Consider the following 12,186-nt stretch of genomic DNA (forward strand, 5'->3'; position numbering starts at 1 on the left):
AAGAACGAGATTCCTGTTAGGCAGAAGTAATCGGTTACAGTGGGAGGCTCTGATGGCTGCGGAACATTTCTGATTTTCAGAGCTGATCAGGCGCTCCACTATGACATTTCTCTGGTAACATGCTGGGCTTTCACCCAACAATGAAACTTTACACATTGACGGCCGAGCTGTCCCCCGATACTACATTCTTATACTGCACAAACTGCCCTAATTACAGTAGAGGGAAGATATTTACTCATGGAGCCAGACAGTATTGTTCTACTTTATTAAACATTAAAGCACAAATGGATGCTCCCTATGGAGGACTAAAGGACACCGGGGGAAGAGGAAGGGGAGCCTTTCGGGGAGGCTCACACCACACGGCCCTATTTTCACAAAAAGGGCTCAACATTGATTTCTAGAGCAGAGCACGGCATGGTCAGCTCAAACTTGGTAATAACGTCAGGATGAAGGACTCCCAGCTTCCCGACACTTTGACCCTTTGCAAAGACCTCGGCACATCGTCCAGGGAAGAAAGCAGAGCCTGAAAAACAAAGAGTGAGAGAAAAATCAGTGTTTCTCCAGGCAACAATGTCATTAGACATCTAACACTGGGAACTTATTTAACACTGAGAATATGAGTTTGCTTTTTCAAAAAGCTATTTTTCTTCAAGCTACTGACCCTGAGAAGATGGTGTTTCTCTGACATTTTCTAGAATTAAAAAAAAAAAGAAGCAGTGGTTTTGATTTCACCCAGCAGCCTATAAAAAATACGGAGAAAGAAAATGGGATAAGAAAACCAGAGATCCATGTTTCAGTTTAATGGGACCCTGCAAAGACTGACGTGTGGGGACATATGGAAGACTATAGTCAAAATATATTTCACCGATGCCCAGATTTATCTAAAAGGGGTGGGACAGAAGGACAGTGGCTACTTCTTACTCAAAAAGGGAAGAAATCAGTTGTGTAGTCATATACAAAAAATTATATAAACATGCTGCTTTCTCTCTTGGTTAGTCAAAGCTGTATCAGAAAAAAAAAAGGAAAGGAGAGTGAAGAATCCCTATCCTAAAAACATTAGAGATTTTGAAATAGGCTTTTCTATACTGTCTTTACTGTCTAAAACTTAACTGTTTTCTACCTTAAGACAAATACAAAAATAAATCATACTGTCATCGGGACTGAAGGGAACTGTCATGTCTGATTACATGCCATGTTACTAGGAACGTGACCAACATTCCTTGTCTGGAAAAGAGCTTTCAGAGCAGTTGGGGTGGGGGGGTGTGAAGTGGGGGGTGAAAAGGGAACATCTACTATGAGACTACTGCAAAAAAACAGCCCCAAAGTAGTCTGGATTCCCTCTTTCATTTGCCTCAAAAAGAAGAAGAAAGCTGTCCCTTCCTATGGGTTTATGAAAATAAACCAGTTTATTGACAGTAGTAAACCAAACTAATAGTTCTCGGGAATTTTAACGGTAGTTTCTTTTTTCTTTTTTAAAACTTACCAGAACATTCTACAATATAATCACTAGATAATTAATCACATTTGGGAAATTTGTTATCATTGATTCCTTTCTTTAGCTACCACTAAGATAGAGAAATTTTCCTCATGTTGTTTCATATCCAACCACCATCTTAGAAAAAAGGGGTCAGGCCAATAGTTGATGACTAACCAGAAACCTTTATTGGCATGACATTTTAAAACTCAGCAGGCCTTGTGACATCAATCTACATGTAGCTGCTTTTCTGGTCAATGAGTGGTTTATGAAATACAAATGAGACAATATGATCCAATGAAATGTGCCACTTCCTAGCACAAGGTGGGCACTTAAAAAATATTTGCTCCCTTCACTTATGAAATAATAAAAATAGAAGTTTTCAAATAATAATTCTAAGATCAGTGTTATTTGGGAAATCAGATTTACAAGAAAAAATTGCTACCAGGATTCAGAATCAGAAGGGACATCTGAGAAGGTCTAGTCAAACTCACACAGTTACAACAGAGTAAACGGAACCTTAGGAGAGATATGATCAGAGTCACCAACACAGTCAAGGGCAAAACAAAGACAAGACCTTGGGTCCTTTTATCTCGCTAAAACAATCCAGTAGGAAAACCCTAACCAAGTATAACCAACTTTAGTATACAAACTGCACCAAGAAGAAGATGATATTTCCAATTTAGCAGTAGAAGGTTAATATTTCTAAGGTAATCAAGGGAGGAAATGCTCCTAATGCAATCCGAAATGCAGTTAAGATTTTTTTTCACTTCGTAAAACCAAATAAGACAATTTTGCTGTTTATTAAACAGGAATTTTTTTGTACTTTCAATGAACTTCATCTTAAATTGATTAAATTTGTTAAAAAACCTACACTTTAGAGGGTCCTATTTATATACGTAGGCTAATCCACACTGAAAAATAAAATAAAAAACAAACGCTATTCTACTAGAAAATAAATAACTAGGAACATGGAATTCATTATGGGGAGACTTGCTGGTTGTTGTAAAACGCAAATGTTACTTAATTGGTTAAATGAATGAATGAAGCATTATGGCGTGTTACTTCTTTCGATGAAAGGCCAAATTAAAAAGCAGACAACTTCCAACAAAGCAAAAAATGTCCATACTAAATTGGGAAATGAAGTCTGTACACAGTCACATTAGGCAGTGAAATCGTAGAATTTAGAGCTGGGAGGGCTCTTGCAAGTTTCTATCTCCCTGGCTCCTTTAGACAGGCCCAAGAATCGAGCACTTCTCACAGGTTTCTTATTGACTTTAGCATGTAATTAAATAACAGAGCTGGTGCTCTGCTGTCACACACACGCGCGCGCGTGCGCACACACACACACACACACACACACACACACACACACACACACACACACACACACACACACACACACACACACACCACACATGCAGATTGAGAGGCACACACAGCGTTACTTTAGAACATTCTGACTCCATTCTCAGAAAGGAGAAAAAGCCTCAAGACAAATAGAAAAGGAGGCTTTTGGCTAGAGCGTTCAAACTACAAATGCAAGGCTAGACACTGAAGCAAAGTCAAAACAACCTACACAGTCATGTTATCGGTTAAAAAAAAACAACTATAATAGTCCAAATAAAATATAAGCTTAGCTTTCTGGGAATTTACCATTTCACAGAAAGAGAGGCAAGAGACTGGCTTTATCAGCACAAAGAGAGCATATGTAGCAATTATTTCCAGCAGAAGAACCATTCAGGATGTGAAAATCACGACTCATTAAGGTCAACAGGAAGAATGCCAGGTAGCATGGTGGCATAAGTCACTTCAAAGCCCGATTAATATTGTAATAAAGGTATAATTAGATCGAGACACATAAACTGAAGACTTTACACAAAAAGGGGTGTGGCGGGGAGAGAATGCTATGACTTAGGATTAGGCTTTTGAAATGTATAGGGGAGGTAGCAGAAGAGTTAGGGGAAGCTTTCCTACCATGATAAAAGAAACATGCCCAGTAAAAATGAAGGGAGAACAAAGGCATATTGGTACAATAAAATCACCAATTAATGATCTAAGAGAAGTTAATATTATCTTGTGGAGAAGACTTCAAAATTTCAAATACCAGAATAAAGATAAGTTTGGTTTTCTTTGTGTTCCGACGTTGGTAGTTACCCATCAGATGGGAGCCTGAGAATTTCTGGGGAATGAAGATATAAAGGAATTTATCATCTTCCCTACGATCTTCCCCTCAAATTCCTCTCTCTACAAAAGAGACAGCTAGCTCACAGTCTTCTTTCCTTCCAATTTTCAGTGCTATATTTAATCGTCAGCTTTCCTGGTATCCATTACAGTAAAATGGCTTACAACATAAAACAGATTTCAGAAGGACTGTATTCTGTGTTGAAATACTACATGGGATCCCAGACCAAAGCCATGTAGCTTAGCACAAATAAGAATTTAATTTCTAAGACTTAGTGGGGTGTAAATAAGTCCCTTAATTAAAGCTTTTGTAGCATCTCCTCAAGATCTATAATTGTCTTTCTTTGCTCAGACAGTAGGACCACTTTGATGACCTTGGGGGTAATTCTTTGGCCAGTAATCCAACACAGTACCTAGTCTTTAGCACATTTTCTGGCTAATTGACCTTCAAAGAGCTTGGTGAGCTCCCTATCCTGCTGGTTGCCAAACACCTTTCACAGTTTCTTTTTGCTCCCTTCTTTCTTTTAAAGTTATATTATAGGCCCAGAGTTAGGATAAAGCTTTACACATGCTCATTCCTATAATTCCTTGAAGCATCGGAAGTTGAGGCTTAAGGAAGTAACTGAGTAGGCCCCTCAGTCTCAAAGCATCCGAGCAGTGTTATCAAGCATGAGGTTATGGATTCCTTAATCTTAAACCCCTTGCCACTGGCTATTAAATTAATTGCCTTGACAATTTTTGGCTCATCTTAGCAAATAATTTGCTTAGTCACTTCTTCACATTAACACCAGTACCAAGTTGTTCTTGCATTCAATCAGGTATAATATAAAAAAACTTTATCACTAACATGTCAGTACCTTAGAAAACAATGAACTAAACCAGTATTTGAAAAGATAAAATCTATGCTACATCTATAAGCAGGGTCTTATGGTAGCACAAAGATCATAATGGTTCATGAGAAATTTGCCCAATCAAGAGGATCCACCATTAGGGAGATTAACAGAAATACTCACTGATATGTAAGTGTGCTCCTCTCCCTCTCTAACCTACCGCCCTACCACATACACATCTCAGGGGAAAGTCTTGGGAACTGACTATTTCAAATCTTTGCTTTAAATTATCCTTTCAACTTGTCACGGTATAAGAGAAAGACAGTAACTGCTTAATTTCCTACAAATGGGGTTAGACCTATCAAAAGGAAAATACAAATTACCCCATTCCAGTTCTACAGGAGCTAATAACTCATCTTCACAGGAAAACATCCTTACTGTTCAACCCCAAAGAAGGAGCTGAATTCTTCCATGTCTACATCAAGATATAGAGGTCTTCTCTATTGTTTTCCCTCATTTTTTTCTAGGCGATTAATGTTTGCCAAAAAACCCCAAACAAACAACTAGTTATCTAATTCTGCATCCGTATCCATACCAAAATGAACATCCTTTTTCTTTTTCCATAACGTCTCTAAGGAACAAAACAGATAAAGTCAAATTCACTAAACCAAACAGACCACCACCCATTCCAACCTAAGTGTGGGCCTGATAGACTTTTCACAGAGCGGGAGTTTTATGGACTCAGATGAGAATGAGTGAAGTTGCAAAAAAGGGAAAGAAGGAAAAAAACGAGAGAAACAGAAGTAGGTGAAAAGCAGTTGTTTATGGAGGAGTAAAATCCTGGGAATATGGTATGGGAAAAGCAGAATTGGCTATTAAGATATATCCCCAAAATAGGGTGTATTAAATTTGCTCAGATTACAGAACGACTTTGTTTGGAAGAAAAGTGCTTCTGTACAGATTATTTAAATTTGTAAGTGGAGACTGAATTCCAACAATATAAAGCACTATTTTTTTTTCCAGACTTACATCTGAAGTGAAATATTTATGGTCCCTCAAGTCTTTAAAGTGTAGTAGACCTAATCCCTTGAGCTCAATGGCTATCTTTCATCCTTTTCTGAACATCAAAAGAAGAAAAAGCCTTTACAAAACTTTACAGTGCTAATCCGAACACACCTGCAGATGTCATTAACTCTTAAAGCGAAGGCAAATGGAACAGAGAAAAGAAGGAGTACCTCCTTAACCCCATGGCATTGAATTAGGATAGGAGTGCTGTGCTAGTGTCCACAGTTAAATAATGTGACAGTATGCAGTAAAATTTCCATTAAATACAGTAACCTGGCAAAGCTTCCTCTCAAAATAAAGAGAGCACACTGGCTCTGACTCAGTACACTTCCACCTTTATATAAGCTCCATGCTGTGAAACAAATCACTGACTTGCAACCAAGGGAAAATAACCAGCATTTCTTCATCTTGAAACGTGTGAAGAAATTCGTAATTGACTTTCATGGCTGTCACTTTTCACATTACTTAAAAGAGAAAATTAGTTAATTAACAGTGCAAATACTAAACAATTAAACAAAAATACTAGAGTCTGACATCCCAAGCTGTCACTGTCAAGATTATTCAGTATAAAATCGGATTTAAGTGAGCCAGTAGCTTATAAAGGGCAACACCCCACTGCCTCCATTCTACCTCCAATATTCCAAACTTCAAAAGGAAAACAAAGTATCCTAGAACGACTTAAACATTATTCATGAATGTGCCACTGTAAATTTGCTTTCTTTTAACTCAAGTCAGCCTTTGCTTCCTACCCTAACCCAGCACACCGAGCTTCTGGGCACTTCCACTGGCCCTCTCTCGTAACAAGTACAAATCCGTCCTAAACACTTCCACTAATCAAACCACCTTTTTACATCCTTCTATAAACTTTTCAATGCCACTTCCCATCTCTCCAGTACTCAAAGAATCATGGAACCAAAGAATGTAAGGGCTGGAAAGGTGACCAATCTAACCCCTGACTCCACAGAAAAGAGGATGATGACACGGCAGTCCCCAGCATCTCAGCCCAGGACTCTTCCTACTCTATTACACTTCCTTTCCTAGGACAAATTTTGAAAATTTTCAAAATAAAAGTTACAGGACTATCCTCCTTTCTAGGCCAGTAGATATTTCCTAGTTTCACCAGATTTAAGCCTTTGGGAATTATATTAACAAAAGCAATTTATTATTTCTATCCCTACACTAAACAAAATAATTCAACACAATGGTTCAAGGATGGAAACTCAGAGTCTGAGAAACAGCACTATAACAGGTTGGGTTTTTATTATTAAATCAGAATTTTAGTTTTACACACAAGTAGCTTATTATAAAAATGTTTTTAGTTTGAGAACAAAATCCCTATGAAAATTAGTGTATAAAGAGAAAAAAGGGTATCATTATAAAAATATAGGACTGGTATGCAGTAAGCCTCACCAGACCATTGTGAAGCAGATATGTCAGAAATGGAAAAAAAACAATGCATAAAGAGATATCCTATGTGACTTCTTGCCGAAGGGTACTGATGAAACTAGTGGTGATGACAGACACAACCCACAGAGCCAGCCTATAAACAGGCAGAGCCAACTTGAGGTATGCAAAATGTTGAATAAGGCTCTCAGGTGTCACTAATGTCTGTAGGACCATTTCTGAAGTGAAAAATAATTAATTAGAAATCAACACATATAAAAAACCTCAAGTAATGCTTAGAACGTTGACCCAACAACGCAACACCAATTAATTAATTAATTAATTGATTGATTGATGAGACCGCTTGGGGTCAAGGCAGGCTTGGGGGGGGGGGGGAGGCATTCTAATGTGTTTTCATACAACACAGACCCTTCTCAAGAACAACTTCCAGACTCTCAAAAATAGGAATAAAATGTCCAAATGATTTTGTTGTTGTTCTTCCCCTTTACGTTGTGTATCACTGTGTAAACTGGTTTCTTGATTCTGCCTACTTCTCTCTTCATCAGCTCATATGTATTTTTTGTGTTTTTTTAAATAGCACAGTAACATACCTAGTCATGAGCTACAACTGGTTCAGCTGTTGCCCAATTGATGGGCCTAGTTCTCTGCTACAACAAAACGTGATGCTACTAATATTTTGGTTTATATGGGGCCTTTACTTTTGTCATTGATATCCTTGGCCTCAGAGGTATTTTGATTTGTGTTTCTCTTAATATTAGTAATAGGAAACATTCTTTTTCACATGGTTGTTAATGGTTTGAGAGCCTTTTGAGAATTCTGTTCATAGCCTAAGTGTTAGCTATTATTATTGTGATTTCCATCACATTTCTTTAATGGCTGGATATGGCACCCAATTCCTATTCATCCTGAACATGAAATTTTAAAATGTTAATAAGTAACAGTTTTTTATTAGCAATAATTTTAGTGGCAAACACACCAAAAATTTTGCTGATCACATCTTCCAAGACAAGGACAGAAATTCAATCACACTCAATGGCAAATGCATTTTAAAAAAATCTTAGTTCATGGAGAAATATGCATTAGACTTACCTTTAGCAAAATCTGGAAAGAAGCCCTTTGCTCATAGAAAAAACCCCCAAACTATCCCAAGTTCTTAGGGGCTACAAAAGGAACTCTTTCCTAGAGATGAGCTTTGGTGACTGGGAGCACAAAGATAACCAAAACACATGAAGAAAATACGGCACAACCTGAAGATGCACAATCAGACAGTGGGGAATGCTGGCCCTGTCTCAGAAAGAGCCTCAGTTTCATTCTGATGTCTACTGGAATTGAAAAAACAAAAATGATTAGCAGGGAGTCAATTCTCAGGAAAAAGGAGATAAGATGAGAGCACATGAAGTCGCCACCCGGCCCAGATGCAGTCAATTCTTCTGTCCTAAAAGAAACCCCATGCTAAGCCACTCATAGTGATATTTAAGAATTCATGAAAAATAATAAAGGGGCTGCAAATGAGAATAGGGGAATAAAACAGAATCTGACAACTATAGGTCAGCCTGACTTTGATTCCTGGAGAAATGCTAAAACTAATCATTAAAGAGACAGTTGGTGAACATCAAGAAGAGGAAGTGGTGATTACCAAGAGTCAAGAAAGCTTCATCAAGACAGATCATGGCAGACTACCCTGATTTCCTTTCTTGATAGAACCAATAGTAGATGAAAGGAATTCTGTGGATAGAGCTTAAATGGATTCCAGCAAAGCTTCTGACCAAGTATTCTTAAAGAGAAAATGGAGAAACACAGATTAGAAGATCAGAAGACTTTCAAATTGGTTGGATGGTCAGAGGCAAAGAGTCTGATGGTTCAGAGTCAATCTGTGATAGCTATGATAGGTCTCCAGTGAAATATCACAGGAATTTTCACTTGGTCCTGTACTGTTTTAATATTTTTATCAATTACTTGGATAAAGACATAGATGGAATACTCATCAAAATTGCAGTTGACACAAAGATGGGAGGAATTCCTAACACAGTAGATAACAGAGTCAGAATCCGAAAGGATCTAGAGCACTGAGCTGTATCTAGTAAGATGAAACTCAAAAAGTAAAGTCATGTATTTGGGAACAAAAAAAATCAACTCCACAAATATGAGAAGGGGGAGGAACAGAGAGATGGCAATTAGTCAAAGCATCTGGGAGTTTTAGTGTTCTGCAAACTCAATGAGTCAATACTAAAATTCAGTAACCAAAAATGGTAATGTAAGCCTGGGCTACACTAAGAGAGTGATGGCTTCCAGAGATAAGGAGGTGATAATATCAGGGTACTCTGCCCATGTCAGATGTCATCTGGAGTATTATACTCAGTTCTGGGCACTCTGGTCTAAGAAGCATATTGAAAATCTGGAAAGCAACCACAGGAGGGCAAGTAAGATTGTGAACAATGACAGATGAAAACTATTTGAAGGAACTGGGTATGTATAAATCCTGGAAAGAAAAAAAAACTCAATAAGGCCATGACAGCTGTCTTCAAGTATTTTAAAAGCTGTTCATACAGAATGGATAAGATTTGTTCTGTTTGTCTGCAAGGAGCTAAGAGCAAAGCATGGAAACTGTAAAGCAGCAATTGAGGCCAGATACGAGGAAAGACTCCCTAATAATCAGAATTACCCCAAAGTAGTACTGGTGGCTCCAAGAACGGACAGATTTCCCTATTTGGAGATCTTCAAGCACAGGCTGAATAAGCCTTGTTGGGTTGTGTCATAGAGGGGTCTCCTTTGGTGTATGAGTTAGACAGGATGGTCACTGAGGATAACTCTCTCAAATTCTGTGTTACCATGGAGCCACAGAGTCAGAAACAACTGAACATCAACAATAAACGTGATTCTCCCCACACCCACCCAAATCTTTCAGTATTTCTTCCCTTTTCTTGATTACTGAGCCTCAAAACCCTCCAGGTGATCTCCTGACTTTTACTTTCTTTTGCATCGTATCTATGGTTTCATACAGCACTCTGGGGAATGGGATGATACAGGTCAAGTGTGATGTGCCACTGGAGAAAACAGTTTAATGTGGTTTGTTATCATCCTTCCAATTTCAACTTTAAATGCTCTCAGATGATCAAGTTTAATTAGTTCTCTCACTAAGCTTTATATAAGCCCATTTTTCCTTCTACTGTTCATAATCTTTCCCCATCCTATTCAGTAAGAATTAACAAATAAGTTCATATTCTAAAGCAATGTCGCTTCTGTTTGCCACATCTTCCCACTTAGTCCAAGGACATTATTTTCTGGTTGAGAAAGCTTTTAGGCTCTTTTGATCTCTGAATGGCAACTGCTTTACAAGGATTACTTTTTTAAAAAAAAGTTTTATTCATGCTATTTTTTATATTGCTGTTACTTCCTCATACCAACCCCAAAAGAACCCTCTCTTGTAAAAAAAAAAAAATTAGTACCAACACACTGATCATGTCTGCCAGCATATGCCTCACATTGTACTGATTGTGAATGTATGGCTCCTCATCAGCCTTCTGGAGTCAACAATGGTCACTGGAATGAGCTGAATTCTGTTGCCCTTTAATCGTTTTCCTTTAAATGACTGTGGCCCTTATGTGTATCATTCTTTTGGCTCTGCTCACTTTGCTCTGTATCAGTTCACACAAGTATTCCCGAATTTCTCTGAATACTTCATAGTTATCATTCTTTAAAGAATACATTCCATTTAGTTGCTATCCAAATTTGATCAGCCATTCTCCGAACAATAAGAGACCCAACTTGTTTCCATTTTCTTGCTATGTTAGTTAAATTTTCATAGTAAATAGTAACAGTCCAGGTGGACATTTATTTTTATCCATTTCCAATTTTCAGTATCAGTAACTTATTTAAATAAGTTTAAACTATTTTAAACGCTTGGTGTATATTCTCATTTTAAAATTCTTTCTTCTAACTTAGTATTGATTTTGATTTTTGAACTAAGAAACTGATGGTTTAAAAATGACTCCAACAAAGCTAAGGAGTTGGTTACTGTCTATTAAGAAAAAGTCATACTGATTTCATGTGTGGGTGATATTATTCAGTGCCTACTACTCACTGATTACATCCTTACTCTCCTTGAAGAAGGTATTCATGATAAATAGACTCAAGGATTCTAGAGTCATCTACAGAAGCCTTTGGCTTCTTCTATTTCCTGAATTTGAGTCACATCTTCCAACACATGCCCTTCCCCCATGCCCAATATTCAATTAACACTGCCAACTACTATTAAGTTAACTTAATGTGGAGGGGCTTTACCAAATCCTTCACAGATTTTCTCTATCGCCTCATTCTTTTTGCATATGTTCATTGTGAGCAGTGTGATGTGTGACGGCTAAGTGTCTCATTAAATGATGTTTCTTGTTGCCTTGGGATGCATGATAACAACTCATTTGTAAAAATGGAGATCTATGCACAGTGATAGTTTGTGGCATTGTGAAGGAAGCAGAGATATTAAAGACCAGAGAGTCTATAAGGAGATTGTTGCAATGGTCTAAAAGGATAGTAATAAAGGCTTGTACTAGAGTCATGGTAAAGGGAACAGGAAAAAGAGGACACATTTGGGAGGAACTTACAGCAGAAGAAACAATACTTTTGTGACTGACTGGATGCATGACATGAGGGAGTTAGAAGAATCAAAAATAGTGAGTAAATTCTTGACAGGAATATTAAGGACTGACATCTCAGTGCTTTAAGGTTTGCAAAGCCTTTCTTATGTATATAATCTCATTCGAGAAGTTTATGTAGGAAAATCAACAAGTTAATTTGAGAGAAAAGATAATAAAATTACGTTTCTGATATGTTGAATTTGAAGGAGCTACTGCTTCATGCAAGGGAGATAAGGAGTAGAACAGCAGCTGGATGTGAGGGCCTGAGGTGACAAAGGTGAATTCTGGTCTGAAGATAGAGATTAAAGGGTCAACTCTACAGAAATGAGATTGGAGCTTGTGGAAATGGATGCATTTCCCCAAGAAACGAATGAAGAGAAATTTAAAAAAGTATGAGGGGAAAAAACTTTGGCGATCACCCAAATTAGGGGGGTAAGAAGAATTCTGAAGAAAATGAGGAGTGGAATGTTATAGAAGCCATGGGATAATGGAGCATCAAGGAGGATGCTGGATCTCCAGCATGCAAAAAAGAATCAAAACCATCATGTGACCTCAATCACGCGAACCATCCTGGACTATCCTCAGCCATAGGGGCTCT

At 37.8% G+C, this 12,186-nt stretch overlaps 1 protein-coding gene across 2 annotated transcripts in view; it reads right to left on the bottom strand.

The window, feature by feature from the left end:
• Positions 1 to 242: 242 nt before the first annotated feature.
• Positions 243 to 12,186, bottom strand: part of FARSB (phenylalanyl-tRNA synthetase subunit beta) — a 74,920-nt gene continuing 62,976 nt past the window's right edge. For both annotated transcript variants that reach the window (XM_072617940.1, XM_072617939.1), the window contains one exon: positions 243 to 523. In XM_072617940.1, the coding sequence (XP_072474041.1) occupies positions 372 to 523 (152 nt within the window). In that variant the 3' untranslated portion in view covers positions 243 to 371. The remainder of the gene's footprint in view (positions 524 to 12,186) is intronic.

This window comes from Notamacropus eugenii, chromosome 6 (genome assembly GCF_028372415.1).
Source record: "Notamacropus eugenii isolate mMacEug1 chromosome 6, mMacEug1.pri_v2, whole genome shotgun sequence".
Classification (NCBI taxonomy): domain Eukaryota; kingdom Metazoa; phylum Chordata; class Mammalia; order Diprotodontia; family Macropodidae; genus Notamacropus; species Notamacropus eugenii.